Source organism: Cetorhinus maximus, chromosome 21, assembly GCF_964194155.1.
Source record: "Cetorhinus maximus chromosome 21, sCetMax3.hap1.1, whole genome shotgun sequence".
Taxonomy (NCBI): Eukaryota; Metazoa; Chordata; class Chondrichthyes; order Lamniformes; family Cetorhinidae; genus Cetorhinus; species Cetorhinus maximus.
Genome location: NC_135899.1, coordinates 86,355,908 through 86,378,010, shown reverse-complemented (window position 1 = coordinate 86,378,010; position 22,103 = coordinate 86,355,908). Strand labels below are relative to the sequence as shown.

Sequence of the window (22,103 nt, the reverse complement as noted above, 5' to 3'; positions counted from 1 at the left end):
GGATCTTGTACATTTCAATGCGATCACCCTTCATTCTTATAAACTCCAGAGAATATAGGCCCAAATTACTCAGCCTTTCATCGTAAGACAATGCTCTCATCCCAGGGACCAATCTAGTCAACCCTCTCGATACTGCCTCCAATGCAAGTATATCCTTAAATATGAAGACCAAAACTGCAAAAAGTATTCTAGATGCAGTTGTGCCAAAGTCCTGTACAAATGTAGCAAGACTGCTTTATTCCTGTACTCCAATCTCCTTGCAATGAAGGCCAACACGCCATTTTCTGTCCTAATTGCTATACCTGCATGCTAACTTTCTCCTTAGAACAGAGAATGATAGAAGGGACTTTTATTTGAGGTGCTCAAAATCATGAATTGCTGTAATAGAGCAAATAAGGAGAAACTGTTTCCAGTTGCCCACAGATTTAAGATGATTGGTTCAAGGACCAGAGGTGTTGTGACCTGGAAGACACTGCCTGAAAGGATGGTGGAAGCAGAACAAATAGCATTGGAAAGAGAATTTAGCAAATACTTGAAAAAAAGTGACAGGCTGTGGGAAATGGGGTTAATTGCAAAGCTCTGTCAAGGAGCCAGCACTGATGTAATGAGTCAAATGGCCTCACTCTGTGCTGTATCATATTGTGATTCTATGATGACTGTCAAGGATATAATTAGCTGTATTCCTAAATCCTGTAGCTCCATGGTCAGGTATTTAATTTAGAGCCAACCGTCTCAGGCAATGTGTCCCAGATTCCAACCACCCCCTCAAATCCCCTCTAAACCTCCTGCCCCTTACCTTAAATCTATGCCCCTTGCTTATTGACACCTCCACTAAGGGGAAAAGTTTCTTCCTATCTATGCCCCTCATAGTTTTGTACACCTCAATCAGGTCCCCCCCAAAGGGCCTGTTTCTCTGCTGTATAACTCTATGACTCTAAAGGCTTCTCTGTACCTCAACAGCACACCAGTTTCTTTCTTGTGTTTTTAAATTTTAATCTGCATTCGAATGGAAAAAAATGTTGAGGCAATATGGTAAGTGTTTAAAATTATGAAAGGATGGGACAGGGTAGATAGAAGCAGGCTGTTTACAGTAGTAATGATTGAGAGGCTTGAAGATACAAGATTAAATCTAAGAGACTTGGAACAAAGAGCAAGAAAAAAGCACTTAAGTTAATGAGCAGCCTAAAGCCTGGTGAAGGATTCCCTGTGTAAAACATGTTCCCAATGAGGATTCTTCTCTGACCCCACAACTAGTGGTGATTTTATTTTTAAATTAAATTAAATTTTCCATGGAGTCCAGAGGAGCAGGAGTGTACTCCTCAAACTCCACAGTCCCTTTTTTTGTCTGTCCATGGGATGTGGGTGTCGCTGGCTAGACCAGCATTTATTGCCCATCCCTAATTGCCCCTGTTCAGCATTTAAGAGTCAACCACATTGCTGTGGGTCTGGAGTCACATGTAGGCCAGACCAGGTAAGGACAGCAGATTTCCTTCCCTAAAGGACATTAGTGAACCAGATGGGGGTTTTACGACAATCGGAAGCCAATTGCAGCTATTGCCCTGGTGAAGCAACTGAACTCAGCACAGATCAGAGAGTGGAGTTGGGAGCTTCGTATCAATACCAAATTATGGAATGCAGCTAGCAACTGAGCATCAAACAACTTGTGAACAAAATTCAAATGCAATTTCCAACTGAGCATTCTGGCTCTGGCTTGAATTGGTTCAATTAGCAATTCCAGAAATGGAGTCAGAATATTTCTTGGACTTCAAAAGGCAATTGGTATATACTTATAAAGGAAAAAAAAATGCGGGGCTACAGAGGAAGAACAGGGGTAGTCTGACTAATTGGACAGCTCTTTCAAAGCAGCAGCACAGACACAAAATTGGGCTGAGTGACCTTCTATGCTGCATGGATTTTATGCTCTGAGTTAAGCCGCAACTGACTGTTGTCCACTTTTCTCTCTGGAGCCTTTGAAGTTCATTTAAAAAAACATATGTCAATATATTACTTCATAACTTGAAATATCTCCAGCTGGTTGCTTCAAAAATGCCCGAAGCTAAGCGGTTCCATAAATACCTAGCGTTGTGAACTTTTAAAGATGTTTGGCTTGGAACACAGGAGATAAAATGAAAAAAAAAAACTGCAAATGCTGGAAGTTTAAAATACAAGCAGAAAAACACAGCGAGCCCTGAATCGAGGGGAGATGGGTTAATGCTTCAGGTGTACAGCCAAAAAGTTAATTTGCCCTTATTTTTGATTGGTAAAAGAAAAGACTTGCATTTATGTAGTGACAGACTTACTGTGTTTTCCAGCATTTCATATTTATATACAAGGGCAAGGGGTTCACAAATTTGATACTAAATGGGCATTAGTTTTGTTTTTAAGATTGTGATTTTTTTCTACCCAATTTTCTGTCATGACAGAGCAGGTCATTCTCGGTTTCAGCAGTTTATTTTTCTTTCATGGGATTTGGGTGTTGCTGGCAAGACTGGCATTTGTTGCCCATCCCCTAAATGCCCTTGAGAAGGTGGTGGGGAATTGCTGCAATCCATCTGGTGTAAGTAAACCCACAGTGCTGTTAGGAAGGGCGATGAAGCCTTTTGATTGTGCACTAAGTCTTTTGAAACTGCATAGTTCCATTGAAATAATGCTCCCCCAGGGAAAGAATGCTTCTTCAAGATGAGTAGGAGCCGGGAAATTACTTGCCATCTCCTTCTATTGTATTTCTTCTAGTTATTTTTAAAATAAAGACCTTTGCTGTTAATTCACTCACTGTGTCCCAAGGTTTGAATTACAAGCTTATTCCAAACTCTGCCCAACATCCCGTCCGCAACAAGTCTTTTCAATGACGAGGTGAACATTTTCTCTCAAACTCTGTCCTGCCGATTTACATTTTAATAGTTTGTAACTTGCAGAAATTTCACACTCCCAAGTTTCCCGGCAGAATGTGAATAAATTACTGACATCATTCAGGTGGCTGTAGAAAAATGTTTTGTACATTTTAATATATCAACTTTTAGAAAAAAATCCAGTCTTCCTCATTTTGTTTCAGGAGCAGTAAGTTGAAAACTAACATGATCATTACCGTAAATGAAGTTAGATATGAGGTGTAGCTTTTGACCTTATGGTGCAAACCTATGTTAACTCTTTCGTACCACAGGGCTATTGTGGACTTCAGCTCCTCCTACTTTGCTGTGTGAAGATTTGCAATGCTGATCTTTAGATTTTTGATGCTTGATTTGCCATAAAACTTGTTCCGCAGCTAGTTTCAGCAAACCATCGGCAATGTTTTTCACCCAGCAACTTGGGCTAACCCAAAACACTTCTAGTTTGAGTTCATGGTTCTCTAACCAGATCTAGCCTTCTTATGAACTGAAATCTATATCTTTGCATGTGCTGTGCAAGGGTTAACATGGCAAAGATTAACAATTTCCCTGAGTTTGGTGTAAAGTACCCATTCTGAAATCAGGTACAAGTCAATGAACACCTGAAACAAAGCCCCACCTGTCTTCTAACTAAATTCCTAATCAATAAATTTAAGCTAGTCTTTGGAAGTGGACATAAACTATCCCACATCACTAAATCAATCAGCAGAGAAGAACATTGGTGTCCTGGCCAACATTTATCACTCAACTTACATCATAAAGAATTTCACTGTTGGTTGTGGGAGCTTGCTATGTGCGAATTGGTTGCCATGTTTTGTACACTATAACAGTAAATTCATTTGAAAAAGTACTTAATTGGCTATATAGCACTTGGGGGATATCCAGAGGTCATAAAAGGTGCTATATAAATGCAAGTCCTTTTTATTTTATGTGCCATTTCTTCATTTTTAAGAAGCATAGTCATGTTTACCATTCCAGGGTCCATCCCCATCCATGAACCATACATCATTCCTGGAGGGAGGTGAACATAATTTTGATGTTACAGTTAGCTAGTAGATGGCTGGATGTGCCAGCCCTTGAACTGAGATAAGTCACCAAGATAAATCTGTACTTGGGCAACATTACCAAGGCACTTGGATGAACACCGTGCTCTTCCAGTAGTGCTGTGCAATCTACAATTCCCATCTGAACAAACAGAACAGGCAGGCAGGGTCTGAAGGACATTACCTTCAACATAAACCACTCCCTTCCAACTGCATGGGAGTGTCACTAACCCAATGTTACACAAGGCAATTTGTAAAAAGAACACAAAACTTTATAGCAGAAAACCAATGCACTCCCTAGTTCCAACTATGAGCTCCTGAATCAAGATATCTATCATACTAACTATAATTTTCACACAAAAATTGCAAACTGATTACTGGCTGTTTTACATGCAGTGAGTTCCACGGGATATGGTGAGTGAAGATTAGCAGAAAAGTCAACATTTTTTCTTCCCACGGTGAAACTACGAAGGATTAATTCTTTAAGTAAACCATGACTACCTTTCCCCATTATAAACAGACAGCCTACAATGCACACAGTTATAGTATCTGGCACACCACAGATCCGCATGATTAGTGAAAGATGCAGTATAAACTCCAGATGTGTGGCTGTTCCTGATGTATCCCTTTTCCAGTTCTTTGCACATTTACAAATTCTACATCAGTTTATAAATCTGAAAGTAATCACCATCACCATTAACAACCATCTTTTATTCTTAATTCAGCTGTAAATCTGTTACTGTAATAAAACCCAGTAGTGAAAATAATTCTATTGGGAAATGAAGTACACTGTTGAAATGAATCAGTGCTTTTTGTGTCCTTTCTATAAAGCAATCTGATTGTTGTGTCCTGTTCTCTGGATGGGATGTGCCGATTGGAGTAGGATGATTATGTGGAGAAGTCTTGAGCTGTAGCATAAAGCAGAAGGCCCATGACTAGCACTGGCGGACAAACCCTTTACACATCCACATGAAATTATATTGCTCATTACATTAATGTTTAAAAGTTGATGGGTTTTGCTAAACATTGAAAGGCTTCAGTTAAAATTGCATGCAGCGGAATTGCGTTCAAATGAATTTCAAGGTAGAACGAGAACAGGGTTAATAAATATTATGGTTATAATGGGCAACACCATAGGTGCTCTGCTAAGAGGTTGATTTGTGGTGTACAGTGCAAGGGCAGTGGGGAGGACAACTGCTCTGCCTGCCCAATCATATCAGCAGGAGCCTGATCAGATTCCATTGTTTCCAGTTTTACCCAACTGCAACTGGTGATCGATATCTGCCTCGTAAACATGTAGTGTCCATGCTGATTAACATCAAAATTACAGCCTTTAACACCCATTTAAATGTGGTAATGAAACCATCATCTGTTCCAAAACAGAAACAGAATTACCTGGAAAAACTCAGCAGGTCTTGCCAGACCTGCTGAGTTTTTCCAGGTAATTCTGTTTTTGTTTTGGATTTCCAGCATCGGCAGTTTTTTGTTTTTATCATCTGTTGGAAAATCAGAATGAGGAGTTCAACAGGAGCAAGTCAACGGCTGCTTTAAATTTACATCTTGCATCCTCCCCCTTTACACGGGGGCAGTGAGACAAAAATCATCCCACATACAAATGTGTTATTTTGACTTGCTTCTGGTGGTATTGCTCAGATTTTGAATTGCACATCATCGAACATGCTGCACTACAGGAATTCTTTTTTTACAGATTTGGTATCTTTTTTTAAACTGTAGTTTATAGAACTCCTGATCCAACAAAAAACATTTCTTGGCAAACTTGTAGCACATTTGTAATCACCCGATTGTACTAATATAGAAAATATGAGAATTGCCATTGTTTTCATGTTTAGATAATCTTTTGATTAATATTGGCCTATCCAGCCCAATATGCTAAACCCAAGAGATTCAGAGTCAGTCAACTCCTGGTGAGCAATGTCAATGACACCCCTTGAAGAATTTACAGCTCTGCAACAAATTCATTGACACTTAAGGATGTGTTAAATTAGTACATATTCTCAAATGTATTTACAAGCTGAAAGAAGGAATTTGGTTTTTTTGCATTTCTGCCCCACTGCTATGCGTAGATTTAAAGCCACAGTGTGTTACAGGTGGATTTGAGAGTCTTTTACACGTAGCATGAATCAAAAATAAATGGGTTGGATCACTTTTTTCTGGTGTTTGTGAATGGATGAACACTGGAAAAACTCTGTACTCTTCGAACAGTGCCATTGTGATCTTTAACATCCACTTGAACCGCCCCAAGAGATGGAGCCTTGGTTTGACAGAGCATCGGAAGGATGGCACATTCGGCCATGCAGGATGCCCCACAGCGTCAGCCTAAATTCTGTGTCCGGCTAAAATCAATATCCAAAACATTGGCAGCTTGACATTGATCTCTCCACTCGGAAGTGGGGGCACAACCAGCTCTAGCCATTGGGGCCAAAGGACAAGTTTCTATTGACTCTTGGGCCCCAGTTCTAGGGCATGCTTGAGCAGGGCCCAAACCAAAATCTACCTCAACATAGCAGCTGATGCTATCCTAAAGTCTCCTTTGCAACAATGGAATTCAAGGACGGATGTAAAACTATGCTTTTTTATTGTGAATTCTGGTTGAGGAGTAAGGCACCACCAAAGTTGAGGAGAGGAGGGAAAAGGAGATAAATCAAGAAATAGTGGTTAAGTGATGTTATGCTTGAGTTTTTAAAGGAAGGCTGGGAATGCTAAGGAACTCCACAGTATTTAGAAAGGAGAGTTGGGATAGGAGACAGTACAATCAGCATTGATCTCATCACTGTGAGGGTACAGGAATTGGAAGCGTGCTTTGCGTGCGATATGCAATTCTAACGTAAGTCAGGAACCTCAGCCAAAGTACCTGGGGTTGGGAAGGGAAGTCCCTATTAGCGTATCGGTCCTGGGTGCAGTGTAGGTACTAAGAAGGACAGAAAAAATGACGCCGGCCAAATGCTTAGAGATTCCAAAACCAACAACTTAAAATTTTTCAGCAGGCCTCTTCAGTCCATCAATGAGAGCGTAGCCAAAAACCCAATAGGTTTTCAGGGCCTTTATATTTGAAACAAGTGATTTGGAATAGTGCCTTATCCCAAAACAAATTGATGAATGCAGTACCATTTTGCCACGTACACAATTTTGTATCAAAAGTTCCAAAGGGAGTGAAAACGTTGACCAAGTCCTAGGAATAATAAATCACTTGGTACAATACATCTCTTGCTTCTGGTTTTATTAGGTAAGAATAAAAGTAATGTTGCTAAATAAAAACAGGTTACAAATATTTGGGCCTGGTACCTACTGTCAGCTTCTCTACTGTCACATGTCAACAGGGTATTGAAAAGCTAACAGAAGATTGGAGTGATGCACATCTGTAACTAGAACTGTTTATCTTTTGTCACTCAACATCGAAATTTGCTCCTTCAAATTCAGTAACGGAAAACATAAAGTATACGTCTTGTGTGCAATACACTCTCAGTACATTGCACTCTGGGCCCAAACAATATTCAGCCTGGTAATAATTTGAAGCAGGTATCATGATAGGCTCACTTACACCAGATGTTGGGTAAAACAGCTGGAATTTGTTTTAAAGGTGCAGGTTTTTTGAACTGTTTCCAAATTGCAATAAATAACCAAGAGATTGAGTAGAGGTAGTTCACCTGATTGGATGCAGGATCAAGGTCATTTTCCAGTACATTAGAGAAGGATATTGTTTTAAATATAAGACTGTGGTCGTATGAAAGATATCATCGATTTTCAGTTGAATAAATGGCTATATGTTATCCCAGCAATCATTTTACTCAACGGTAAACTAAAGCTCATAAGGCTTTATAAAAAGACCAATATTTGATGAAGGAGCACTGCAAAGATATGGAATTTAAAATATGCAAGTCTTCAAGGTGTGCTCAAGTAACAATGGCAACTTACATTTATTGAGCCTCTCAACAATGTTACTAGTCCAAAAATATAATTGTCAATATGTGCATAATGAAGTACATTTTAAGCTGAACAATTTTTTATGGTTAAAGTTTATTTTTTTGCAGGATGTACCTGAATGCTTGCTGGATTTGTACTTGAGTCATAGTACCACTTCCCTGTACAGATGGACTTTAGACTGTGCACCTTAGACAAGTTCTGTCACATATTTGAACAGGACTTCTATATAAGACGTACTACTATAAGTGGGAGGATCCCCCCCCTACCATCTCTCGAAAGAACATAAACCCACCTGCCTTTGTTCAATTAACTACCTGAAAACTCGACAAGTTGCAAATAGCATTGATGCCGGGGTCCCACTGAGGAGCCGGTGTTCTTTCTGCTTATTCATCCATGCAGCTGAAGGAACCATCAGAAGTGACAACATCACAATGAAGCAGTAAACAAATGAATGAGTGTTGTAGCAATAATCAGGCACTTCTTTTTCCTAGAACTACAGTTTGTATTTATCTCGTGCCTTCAAAGTGGTAAAATGCCCCAATTAGAGATGTTTAGGAAACAAGTTCCAGGGTAGACAGCTGAAGGATCTTTCAACGAAGATGGAGTGAAAGGAGGGGCTGCTCAGGAAACCAATGTTAGAAGAGCAGAGATCAGCTTCAAGAACATAGTGCTGCAGGAGCTTCCAGACTTTGGGAAAGGGCAAAGCTGCAGATTACTTTGAATTTTAAATCGTCATCCTCATTCCCAATGTTTGGGAATGAGGAACAAATGGATGTTAATTGTATAGTAATTGAGTATTTATTTGCAAAGCGCCATTAACAGGTCCAGGCAGTGGGCAGTCGTGGGGGGTCATACAGCTGGACTGCCTTCCTCTCTTCTGCAGCTACCTCCATGCCTAAGTGTCCCTGGAGAGAGAGTATGCAGTGTCTGCCAGTTGGCTTCAGGCTTTCCATGTGTGGTGGGCACCAGAGGGCTGGAGTGCATCAACAACCCCGGGGAACATCATTTTAATTTGAGCTATTAAATTTCCTTTAAAATAGTTTTTTTTATTAAATTCCAGTGGGATACTTAACTCTTTATGGGTTCTTCAAAAGAGGTATAAAGAGGAGCAGAGTGAAACTGTGGTTGTTGGGTTAGGAGGCCCATGCTTGTAATGTGTGTCTCTGTAAATAAAAGCTTATAAACGTGTAGATATTAGACTCCAGTTCTATCCTTTACTTCCTGGCTATCTGGAATAGAACATTGGATGTTGATAAGTAAAGGGTGACAGAGAAGTCGGGCATGGTGTGAGAAGAACGTGAATGCAGAATGTTGCACTACCTGAGGGCATTGTAAGATGGAGTTCAGGAGGTCAGTGAGCAGAGTGTGAAGCAATGTTGGATGCGACAGGCAGAAATGACTGAGATGAGTTAAGAGCACAATCAGACAATGTAAGAGAGGTGGAAACAATTAATTTTATTAGTGGATAGAAAGTAGGAGGTTGAGGGTCAGTTTGGGGTCAAATAAGACACAGGGTCTGATTCAGGGTAATTGAGCAGCTGGGGAGGGGCAACAAATGTCGGAGATAAGATATGGAGTGTTTGGGGGAAGCCAAATAGCATGGCTTCAGTCTTCACAATGTAAAAAGTTCTTATTTATTCATGATTTGATCTTGAATGAGTAGTCAGTGAGCTTATTAATGTTTGAAGAGTCAAAGGGGCTAGCATAGAGGCAAATCTCGTTAGCATAAAGATAGGAGCTGACCCCATCCATTGTGGACTAAGAAAAGGAGGGAGTATTGCTCCATTCCTGAAATGACCATTTGGGAATAGGAAAGAAAATCACGGGAGAAGAGGTTCTGACTACATTGGGACAAGTATTGGGAGCGCAGGAAAAACTTTATTCAGTTGAGCAATAGGTAGTAGAGTTAATTTCCTCAGAAGCTTTGCAGTCATTTAAAACCCTCCAACAGGTCAGAAATGGGTGACAGTTTTAGCTGTCTGAAGGAACAATACTGCTTGCTGCAATTGCTCACCTGAACCCTAAAGTCTGTAGAGATCAACAAGTAGCTTATTGCCCACCAAATATAAGATGGCTTAATTACAACAAGAACCAAAACTGGGGCATTAGTTTTGTAAATAAGTTCCTGTCAGCTAAGGAGATTTTTAATTGTACCCAACCGATGGTTTCACAGAAATGATTACCTGGATAAAATATTTGAAACCCACATTACATTTCTAATCTTCCAATTTACAGCCATTTTTTTTTTCATTCCTTTGGGTTGCTGAGCTCCTGAATGTTCTGTTCTTCACTTGCATACTCGCGTTCAATCTGTTCAAGTAGTCTGTCCACAGAGTCTTCTCTGTTTTCCAGTTTCAGATACCTTTTTATGTAATTGCAATCCAAACGTGGCCAGCTCCTATGCTTCCGTTCTCCTTTCTGTTCACTGAGCTTACTCGCATCCTTCCCAAGGTCAAACGACTTGGAGTAGCTACATGTTGTGTGAAGTTGCATGTCTGAACCGTACACTTTCCTGGCGATGCCTGGAGACAGCAACTTTCCAATAAACCTGGTGGAAAATGATTTACTGGGCAAGGAATAGTCCATGTCCACAACCCTGGTCGCATCATCAGCGCTGCGAATGCTGCTAGACCGAATATACCCATAGCTCTGCAGCTGGCTTAAGTCTTCAGTGGAGACCATGACCACTTTCTGGTCCAGTTCAATGTCTTCCACCACAGCAGTTATATCAGGAGTGTCAATGATGCAGTTGTTGAGTTTAATAACTGGTAATACGACCGATGTGGAAACTGAGGAGTCAGAGCCACAGTTCAAGGGGACATTGAGGTTTCTTTCACTGGAGTTGCACGAGTCTGACTGTACACTATGAAGAGAGATGGATGGGGAAGGCCTTTTGTGATGCAGCAGCTGGGCAGTCATTTTATGTTTAACAGACGACCTGTGACAATCTGCCCATATATCTGTACTTTGAGGGCTTGTGTGACCATGTATTATCCTGCAGGCTTTTTCAGTAGCACAGCACTGTTCTAAACATCTAAAATTGGTATCTGTGGAGGTAGGATTGGGACCGTGTTGAATCTGTTTTGGTTCTTTATTCTCTCCGTTACAAGTGTGACCAGCCATAGAATAAATATTTCTCTGTGCTAAAAGCTTTGTTTCCCTATCCCGGTTTTCATGTAACACCGTGTTTGCACAGATGAATATGAACAATCCAAAACCCATGATCAGTGGTCCAATCAGCTTCAACTTCTCATGCTTTAGCAGAGGTTGAGATTGAAGCTTTACCCTTACGTGCTGAGTCACAACCTTCGATTCACTAGAGTTTGTTCCTTGCTGGGTCACTGACACCCGAGAATTGTGCTTATGCGGCCAGTAGCCAACGACTGCGATAGCGATCCCCACCATGACAATAAACATTCCGAATATAATGAAAAGCCCAGAGGGAGAGCGCATTTTGATTTTTCCTTTGACACCTTTATCATCTCTGGACCTGTACTTTGGCCGTGATGCTTTGGGAGGCGATGGGATGTCTGGCTGGCAGCTGAAGCTTTCATGGCTCTTTATTGCTGGGTCTTCAGATGTGGTCGTCATGTTGGCTGGTTTTAGTCTCACTTAAAATAAAAGGGGGAAATGTTACATTAAAACAGAAAAACTTGTCCACCTAGAGAGACAAGCATGCACATTTACAAATAAAACGTTACTTTCTCATGCATAACTTTCACATTTTAAAATGGAAACTGGGCCCTCCTTCCTTGAAGGAGCACTGATGTTGTAGTGTCTTAAATACTCACTTGTGCCAACCACAAAACAAACATTGGAACACAACTGGTAGATAAGAAGCATCATCAATGGAGAAACAAGATAAAAGTCTCTTAAAAGCGAAGTAACTGTCAAAGGTGACTTTTAGTGAAAGAGAAAATGGATGGAATGCAACAGAAAAATGAAGATATATATTGGAAGAATAATATAAATGTGAAATGAAAATGATGTGAAGGACTGATTTCATCTGTAATATTTTAATGAAAAATTAGAACATGGCACAAAACATTTTACTCCAACAACAGCTTTAATTGAACACGGTCAGACATCTTGATCAAGGTAAGCTTTACAGAGCATCTTAAAGGAAGAGCGGGAGCAGAGAGCTTTGTTCGAGCGAATTCCAGAGCTTGGGACTGAGGTAGCCGACGGCTAAGCTGCCGATTATGGTGCAGTGAAAATCAGGGGTATACAAAGAGCCAAAGAACTGGTGGAGCAGAGCTCGTGGAGAGTTGTAGGTCTGCAGGTGGCTACAGCTACCGAGGGAATGTATCCAGGTTTGCTGACAAAATGGGAATGTAAGCTGTGGGGAGGGCACAAAGAGGCTGCAAAGAGATTTGGGAAGGTTTAAGTGAGTGGGCAACAACGTGGCAGATGGAGTTATAATGTGGGAAAGTATGAGGTAATAAGAAAATCAGAATATCTTTTAAAAGGTGTGAAATTTCTAAACGTTGATGTACAAAGAGACTTGGGTGTATTCGTACAAGGAACACAGACAGTTAACACACAGGTACAGCAAGCAATTAGGAAGGCAAATGGCATGCTGGCCTTTATTGCAAGGAGAACAAGAAGTCTCGCTACAATTGTACAGGGTTTTGACAAGACACTACCTGGAATACCGTGTGCGGTTCTGACCATATGGAAGGAAGGATATACTTGCCTTGGAAACAGGACAATGAAAGTTCACTAGATTGGTTCCTGGGATGAGAGAGTTGTCCTATGATGAGTGACTGAGTAAACTTTGGCCTACACTCTGGCACTATACTCTCTGGCATTTAGAGGAATGAGAATCGATCTCATTGAAGCATTCAAAATTCTGAAGGAACTTGACAGGGAAGACACAGAAGCTGATTCCCCTGGCTGGGATATTTGGAACAAAGGGGCACAGTTTCAGAATAAGGGGTCAATCATTTGGACTGAGATGAGGAGAAATTTCTTCACTCAAAGGGCTATGAACTTTTGGAATTCTTTACCCCAAAAGTTTGTGGATGTTCCTGGGCTAATTAGTAAGTTTGCAGATGACACTAAGGTTGGAGGAGTTGCAGATAGTGAAGAGGATTGTCAAAGGATACAACGGGATATAGATCGGTTGGAGACTTGGGCGGAGAAATGGCAGATGGAGTTTAATCCGGACAAATGCGAGGTAATGCATTTTGGAAGGTCTAATACTGGCAGGAATTATACAGTAAATGGCAGAACCCTTAAGTGCATCGGCGGGCAGAGGGATCTGGGTGTACAGGTCCACAGGTCACTGAAAGTGGCAACGCAGGTGGATAAGGTAGTCAGGAAGGCATATGGCATACTTGCCTTCATCAGCAGGGGTATTGAGTATAAAAGCTGGGTAGTCATGCTGCAGCTGTATAGAACCTTGGTTAGGCCACACTTGGAATATTGCGTGCAATTCTGGTCGCCACATTACCAGAAGGATATGGAGGTGTTGGAGAGGGTGCAGAGGAGGTTTACCAGAATGCTGCCTGGTCTGGAGGTTATTAGCTATGAGGAGAAGTTGGAGAAACTTGGATTGTTCTCACTAGAGCGACGGAGATTGAGGGGCGACTTAATAGAAGTTTACAAAATTATGAGTGGCATGGACAGAGTAGATAGTCAGAAGCTTTTTCCCAGGGTGGAAGAGTCAATTACTAGGGGACATAGATTTAAGCTGAGAGGAGAAAACTTTAGAGGCGATGTGCAAGGAAAGTTTTTTTACACAGAGGGTAGTGAGTGTCTGGAATTCGCTGCCAGAGAAGGTGGTGGAAGCAGGTACGATAGTGGTGTTTAAGAGGCAGCTTGACAAATACATGAATAGGATGGGAATAGGGGGATACAGACCCCGGAAGTGCAAAATGTTTTAGTTTGACGGGCAATATGATCGGCGCAGGCTTGGAGGGCCGAAGGGCCTGTTCCTGTGCTGTACTTTTCTTTGTTCTTTGTTCCATCTCTGACTAGGCTGAAATAGACCGATTTTTTACCTTTCAGGGCATCAGCGGATATGGAGCGTAAGCAGAAGATCAACCATGATCATACTGAGTGGCAGAGCAGGCTCAAAGGACACATGGCCTACTCCTGCTCCTATTTCTTATATTCTTATGAGATAGGGAAAGGTGAAGTCATGCAAGGATTTGTAAAAATGAGAATTTTAAAACCGAGGCATTGCTGGACCGGGAGCCAATGCAGGTCAGGGAGCACAGGATATGATGGGTAAAGAGGACTTGGTGTGAGTTAGGATACAAGCAGCAGAGTATTAGAAGAGCTCAAGTTTACAGAAGGTGCAAAATGGGCTTTGACACTAGTTAGTTAATTGGCTTGAGCTGATGTAACAAAATACACATCTTTTCATTCCACATGCACAAATAACAACAACTATTTGTCCTTTTAGGACACATAAACCAACCGTTAGATTATAAAGCTTTGTTTAGATTTTTGAAACCTGTAAAGTGTAACAACAGCTTTGGGTATGATTCTCAAAATGCGTTGTGGAAATGGTTGCTAATAGTTACCCTTGTGCTGTTATTTGGGAAAGTATTTGCACAGTGTTTTAAAAGCAAACTTCACAGTATGTTCGACAGCTGCACTGTTAAGCTTAATCATTGATTGAACCTCCCTTGTTGCAAGAGAGAAAATGGCCAAATAACGATCGCGATGTTAAAGACAGTTTTCATAACAATAGTGCAGCCAAAGTAATCATTAATAATAACTGCAATCAGTTATTGTGGGGGGAAAATGATTGCAGATGTGTTTGGGAGTCCAAAGCAGAGTTTTGTGCTTGCAGAGAAGTCCCTGCAATAAAAAGTTGCCCTTGTTTCTAAATTGGAAACCAGGGTTTTAGAGGTAACTGGATAAATGTTCACTTCTGCTCTGCCAGTGCCTACAAGTGGGAGCACAATGAGCAGAACTTTGCATTTCACCTGTAGACGGAAAGATCATGGGCTGGAGTACATGCGGTGTGCTCCCAGAGTGAGCCAGAGAGGTGGGAGCAGAATTTCTATCTCCTTAGTTTCTTCTCCACAGAGAGTAGGAAATGGCATTCATGCATCATGCCCTGCTGCGTATCTCAGTAAGGTCTCAAATCGCTCTGAGGTGCGGCCACTGTTTTAGGTCAACGTTGCAGCCATTTGGAGTAAAACAGTGCCCCACAAATAGCCAATAGCTGAATGTCCTCTTAACCTTGGTGAAGCCCATTAACACTAAAATGGACTCTTTGAAGCCACTCCTTTATGAACTAATTTCAATGGCACAATTAAATACCAGAGATTGACAGCATCTTTGTAATTGTTTTCTTTTATTAATTCAGGGGATGTGGGCTTCGCTGGCTGGGCCAGCATTTATTGCCCATCCCTAGTTGCCCTTGAGAAGGTGGTGGTGAGCTGCCTTCTTGAGCCGCTGCAGTCCCTGTGGTGTAGGTACACCCACAGTGCTGTTAGGGAGGGAGTTCCAGGATTTTGACCCAGCGACAGTGAAGGAACGGTGATATATTTCCAAGTCAGGCTGGTGAGTGACTTGGAGGGGAACTTGCAGGTGGTGGTGTTCCCAACTATCTGCTGCCCTTGTCCCTCTAGATGCTAGTGATCATAGGTTTGTAAGGTGCTGTCGAAGAAGCCTTGGTGAATTCCTACAGTGCACCTTGTAGATGGTACACACTGCTGCTACTGTGCATCGGTGATGGAGGGAGTGAATGTGGATGTGGTGCCAATCAAGTGGGCTGCTTTGTCCTGGATGGTGTCCAGCTTCTTCAGTGTTGTGGGAGCTACACCCATCCAGGCAAGTGAAGAATATTCTGTCATATTCCTGACTCGTGCCTTGTAGATGGTGGACAGGCTTTGGGAGGTCAGGAGATGAGTTACTCACCGCAGGATTCCTAGCCTCTGACCTGCTCTTGTAACCACAATATTTATATGGCTAGTCCAGTTCAGTTTCTGGTCAGTGGTAAACCCCAGGACGTTGATAGTGGGGGATTCAGTGATGGTAAAGCCATTGAACATCAAGGGGCAATGGTTGGATTCTCTCTTGTTGGAGATGGTTGTTGCCTGGCACTTGGGTGGCGTGAAATTACTTGCCACTTATCAGCCCAAGCCTGGATATTGTCCAGGTCTTGCTGCATTTAGACATGGACTGCTTCAGTATCTGGGGAGTCAAGAATGGTGCTGAACATTGTGCAATCATCAGCGAACATCCCACTTCTGACCTTATGATGGAAGGAAGGTCTTTGATGAAGCAGCTGAAGATGGTTGGGCCGAGGACACTACCCTGAGGAACTCCTGCAGTGGTGTCCTGGAGCTGAGATGATTGACCTCCAACAACCACAACCATCTTCCTTTGTGCTAGGTGTGACTCCAACCAACGGAGAATTGCCCCACTGATTCCCATTGACTCCAGTTTTGCTAGGGCTCCTTGATGCCACTCGGTCAAATGCGGCCTTGATGTCAAGGGCAGTCACTCTCACCTCACCTCGGGAGTTCAGCTCTTTTGTTCATGTTTGAACCAAGGCTGTAATGAGGTCAGGAACTGAGTGGCTCTGGCGGAACCCAGACTGGGTGTCAGTGGACAAGTTATTGCTAAGCAAGTGCCGCTTGATAGCACTATTGATGACCCCTTCCATTAATTTACTGATGATCGAGAGTAAACTGATAGGGCGCAGATTGGCCGGGTTGGGTTTGTCCTGCTTTTTGTGTACAGGACATACCTGGGCAGTTTTCCACATAGCCGGGTAGATGCCAGTGTTGTATCTGTACTGGAACAGCTTGGCTAGGGGCACGGCACGTTCTGGAGCACAAGTCTTCAGTATTATTGCCGGAATATTGTCAGGGCCCATAGCCTTTGCAGTATCCAGTGCCTTCAGCCGTTTCTTGATATCATATGGAGTGAATTGAATTGGCTGAAGCCTGGCATCTGTGATGCTGGGGACTTCCTGAGGAGACTGAGATGAATCATCCATTCGGCACTTCTGGCTGAAGATTGTAGCAAATGCTTCAGCCTTATCTTTTGCACTGATGTGCTGGGGGCTCCTCCACCATCAAGGGTAGGGATATTTGTGGAGTCTCCTCCTCCAGTGAATAGTTTAATTGACCACCACTATTCACGACTGGATGTGGCAGGACTGCAGAGCTTAGATCTGATCCGTTGGTTGTGGGATCGCTTAGCTCTATCGCTTGCTGCTTATGCTGTTTGGCTCGCAATTAGTCCTGTGTTATAGATTCACGAGGTTGACACCTTATTTTTAGGTATGCCTGGTACTGCTGCAGGCATGCCCTCTTGCACTCTTTGTTGATCGAGGGTTGATCCCCTGGCTTGATGGTGATGGTAGAGTGGAGGATATGCCGGGCTATGAGGTTACAGATTGTGTTTGAGTACAATTCTGTGCCTTTTGGAAGTCCATATACACCACATCAACGGCCTTTCCCTTATCTGCCATCTCTGTCATCTCTTCAAAAAACTCTAGCAAGTTAGTTAGACCTGATTTTCCTTCAACAAATCCATGCTGACTCTTCCGAATCAACCCACATTTTTCCATGTGACTATTAATTCTATCCTGAATGATTGTTTCTAGAAATTTCCCCACCACCGAAGTTGAATCGACTGGTCTGTAACTACAGGGTAGATCCTTACAACCTTTTTTGAACAAGGGCGTAATGTTTGCAATTCTCCAGTCCTCCGGCACCTCCCCCGAATCCAGGGAACATTGAAAGATTATTGCCAGCACCTCTGCAATTTCCACTCTCACTTCCTTCAAAATCCTTGGATGCATCACATCTGGTCCTGGTGCCTTTAAGTACCGACAGCTTATCCAATACTACCTCAATTTTAAACCCTTCTAGTGACTGAGTTTCCTCCTCTGTCACCATGGCCTGGGCAGCATCTACCTCGTTGGGAAAGACAGGTGCAAAGTGTTCATTTAACACATCAGCCATGCCTCTTGCCTCTATGTGTAAATCCTTTTTTGGTCCCTAATCAGCCCTACTCCTTTTACCACCGTTTTACTATTGATGCGCTTATAGAATACTTTGGGATTTCCTTTGAGGTTAGTTGCTAGTCTTTCTTCATAATCCCTCTTTGCTTCTAGTATTTGCTTTTTCACATCCCTTCTGAAGCTTCTGTATTCAGCTTGGTTCTTAATTGTATTTGCAACCTGTCGTAAGCACACTTTTTCTTCTTTAACTTAATTTCTATCTTCTTTGTCACCCAGGGAGCTCTGAATTTGTTTGTCCTACCCTTCTCTTTTGAGGGAACATATCTTGACTGTGCCCAAACCATCTCCTCTTTGAAAGTAGCCCATTGTTCAGCTACTGTTTTTCCCACCAACCTCTGGTCCCAGTCTATGCCAGCTGATCATATTTACTCTGGATTGACCAATGTGCTTATCCTAAACCTTATGATACAATGATCACTGTTCCCTACATGTTCCCCTACTGTCACTTGATCTACTTGGCCCACCTCATTCCCAAGAACCAGGTCTAGCAGTGCCTCCTTTCTTGTTGGACTGGACACATACTGCTGTAGGAAATTCTCCTGAACACAATCCAGGAACGCTTGTCCCTCTCTGCCCCTTACACTACCAATATCCCAGTCTATATACCGGTAACTGAAGTCCCGCATTATAACTACTCTACAGAGATATATAAACATCGTAATGTCCTTGCAGATTTGTTCCTCTATACCCTCCCCACTAACTGGCGGTCTAGACATTACACCAAGCCATGTAATTGCACCCTTCTTATTCCTTAGCTGTAGCCAAATGGATTCTGACCTTGAATCCTCTGACACATCCTCTTTCTCCAGTACTGCAATACTCTCCTTAACCAAAAACGCCATCCCTTCTCCTTTTTTCCCCTTTCTTATCTTTTCTGAACACTTTGTAACCAGGAATATTTAGCACCCAGATCTGCCCTTCCTTAAACCAGGTCTCCGGTATTGCCAAAACATCATAATCCCACAAGGCAATTTTTTTTATATATTCATTCATGGAATATGGGCTTCACTGGCTGGGCCAGCATTTATTGCCCATCCCTAGTTGCCCTTGAGAAGGTGATGAGGAGCTGTCTTCTTGAACCGCTACAGTCCATGTGGTATAGGTACACCCACAGTGCTGTTAGGAAGGGAGCTCCAGTGACTTGCAGGGGAACCTCCAAGTGGTGCCTGTAACTCCCCAATTTTATTAACTATATTCCATGCGTTCACATACAAGCAGTGTAACCGTGATTTAGACTTCATTACTTGCTCCCTTACTCCAACTCTATCTATTAACTTACTATTCTCCATTTTATTGCTAAATGCCTCCCCCAAAATTCCATGCACCCTGGTATTACTTTCTAATAATCTCTCCTGGTTCCCACACCCCTGCGGAGTTAGTTTAAACCCTTCCCAACAGCACTAGCAAAATGACACGCAAGGAACTCAGTCCCAGATCTGTTCAGATGCAAAATCAAAAATCGCCAGAAAAGCTCAGCAGGTCTGACAGCATCTGTGTGGAGAGAAAGACAGAGTTAACGTTTCGAGTCCGTCTGACTCTTCATCAGAACTAAACAGTCATGGGCCATGCACTTGGAAAAGCTCATCAAAAGTGAGCATTCTTCCATAGCTGAGGCTGTCCAGCTGCATCTCCATTGACAGGGCTTGGAGTCGGGCCTCTGAAGCTTTACTGCCCACTCAAGCAACGCAAAAGCACGGAAGTGGCACCAAATCCTCCAGGACTTTGCACCCCTCAGGCGCAGACTGCAAATTAATGTGCGTGATAGAGGGCCGACCGGGCAAGTTACACAATCCCCTTGCGAAAGGTGGCCATGCAGCAGTCACTGGTGGAGGTGCTCACAGCCCTTTGCAATGTCTTTATTAAGGTTTGGACTAGTATCTGTTATGGTTCAAGCTAACAGCGCAGCCTTGCAGTCTGGGTTAGGAGAATGCCTGCAGTCCAGTGGCCAAAGCTCCCGCCAATCGGTCAAGTGGAGTGGGGTGGAGGCGGGTGGGATTTGGGACAACCATGAAGCTCACTACACACTGGCCATCCAAGTGGTGGGCAACACTCACCTGCATGTGTGAAGGGACCTTCAGTCTTAACCAAGAGAGGGTCTTAGGACACATATGCTAACCCACTCGCCTCTCTCTGTGATCCTGCAGGAGGAGAACATCAGGATCATGGATAAAAGCAAAATACAGCGGATGTGGGAAAGCTGAAATAAAAACAGAAAATGCTGGAAAACCTCAGCCGATCTAACAGAATCTGTGGAGAGAAAAACAAAGTTAATGTTTTGAGTCCGTATGACTTCTTCAGAGTGGATCATGGAGCCTGGTGATTTAGCGGTATTCCTCATGCCTTACAGAGAGCAGAGAAGACGACCAAAAGCGCCTGGCTCAGCAAAGGGAGGAGCACCTCCCTCAAGATGAAGGGAAAACCAGGCCTGCTGCTCACACAGCTGAAGATCCACAGGGAGCCGTCACTCGTAGGCACCTCGCTAGACCCAGGGTCCATAGAAGATGCTTGTGATTCCTGCAGATGACCAAGAACCAGTATCGCCAAAGACTGCACATATCTAGGGAACTGGTCGGTCACAAATGCGCCCCTGCTGCAGGATTTGGTGCCACGGGGGTATGGAGGGCATCCAATGCCAGTGGCCATGAAAGTGACCACGGCGTTCAACTTTTACGCCAGTGGCTCCTTTCAGGGCTCCACAGGTGACCTGTGCAGGATCTCGCAAGCCTCAACCCACGAATGCATCCAAGAGGTCACGGGCACCATCTTCACAAAGGCACAGGACTTTGTGCATTTAGCCCAGGATCAGGCAAGCCAGGGAGTGAGAGTGCTGGGATTTGCACAGATCTCAGGTTTTCCACAAGTGCAGGCTACCATCAACTGCACTCACGTGGCGCTTAGATCTCTGAGGCAACAAGCAGTCAAATACGTCAACCGCAAGAGCTTCCACTGTTATGGCAGGCGGGTGGTAAATGCCAAGCTGCCCAAATCCCAGAGGGAAACTTGAAGCAGCTGCCACAACAATTTGAAATTTCTACATATTTCGAGATGTGGGCTTTGAATTCAGTAAAAAGGCCACCAAGGCATAGAGGTTTCTTACAAAACTAAACTAAACCTTTATTAATTAAAAAAAAGATTTTAAGCACATATGTAGGTTTACAAGTTACTACTATGATATCTCCTAGCTCCCCTTGTTAATCTAACTCCCAATCACACCTCCGTTAAGGAAACAGACAAACACATGGATTTAAACAGACCCCAGGCAAAGCGCACACCCTGAGCATTCAAACTGAAAGTGAGTTTTTCCTCAGCTTCAGTTCCTTGTAGACAGCAACTTGAGGCTTTTCACACTTACAAAATGCCTTCCTTTGCACACAGCCTTCTCTCCTTTATACATATTTTCCCCTTTGAATGCAAATTCCCATTGTTTCACTATGTCTTCAGACTTTACCTCTCTAATAACAAAAATCTATCCTAGTACCAATTTTACCAATAATCTTTGGGGAAAAAATAAACACACTCTCTTAACATCTCCTCACTAGCTGAAACATTTCGTCCCCTCTTTTGAATTTGAGCTACTGTTTATTTAAAAATGCAAATGTTGCCTTTATACCTCACATTCTAAAACTGCACCCATGTTTACCTATTTAGCATTTCAAATCTATCTTCTTACATCAAAGCCTTCAAATCAGCTGTCTCTAATTCAATTAACACACACACACAGACACACACACACACTCCACTATGACTCTACTTTACAATAAATTCCAAATAACATTATGAAAATTATTATATCTTCCTGACACCACTCGCTGAATGTCCAGCTGGTGTGCCACAACCACAAACACATCCTACAGGTCTGCGCACGATTCCCAGGAAGCGTCCATGACTCCTACATTCTTAGCAGGTCTCACATCCCTGACATCTTCCAGGGTCCAGAGAGGCTGCAGGGATGGCTCCTGGGGGACAAGGGCTACCCACAGAGGACGTGGCTGATGATGCTCGTGCGGCAGCCTCAGACTGCAGCAGAGCGACGGTGTAGAGACGCTCATGCCGCAACCCGGACTTTGGCGGGGAAAATGATAGGCATTTTGAAAATGAGGTTCCAGTGCCTCGACAGGTCTGTGGAGCACTGCAATACAGTCCCCAGAAAGTGTCGCGCGTCATCATCACTTGCTGTGCACTCTACAACCTGGTACTGCAATGGTGGGGAGGACCTGGCTGAGAAGAAGATGG

The 22,103-nt window shown here is 42.9% G+C and overlaps 1 protein-coding gene across 2 annotated transcripts in view; it reads right to left on the bottom strand.

The window, feature by feature from the left end:
* Nucleotides 1-7,151: 7,151 nt before the first annotated feature.
* The window catches only part of LOC144696099 (transmembrane protein 200A-like), a 29,202-nt gene continuing 14,250 nt past the window's right edge, over nt 7,152-22,103 (bottom strand). For both annotated transcript variants that reach the window (XM_078567362.1, XM_078567363.1), the window contains exon 2: nt 7,152-11,481. In XM_078567362.1, the coding sequence (XP_078423488.1) occupies nt 10,118-11,481 (1,364 nt within the window). In that variant the 3' untranslated portion in view covers nt 7,152-10,117. The remainder of the gene's footprint in view (nt 11,482-22,103) is intronic.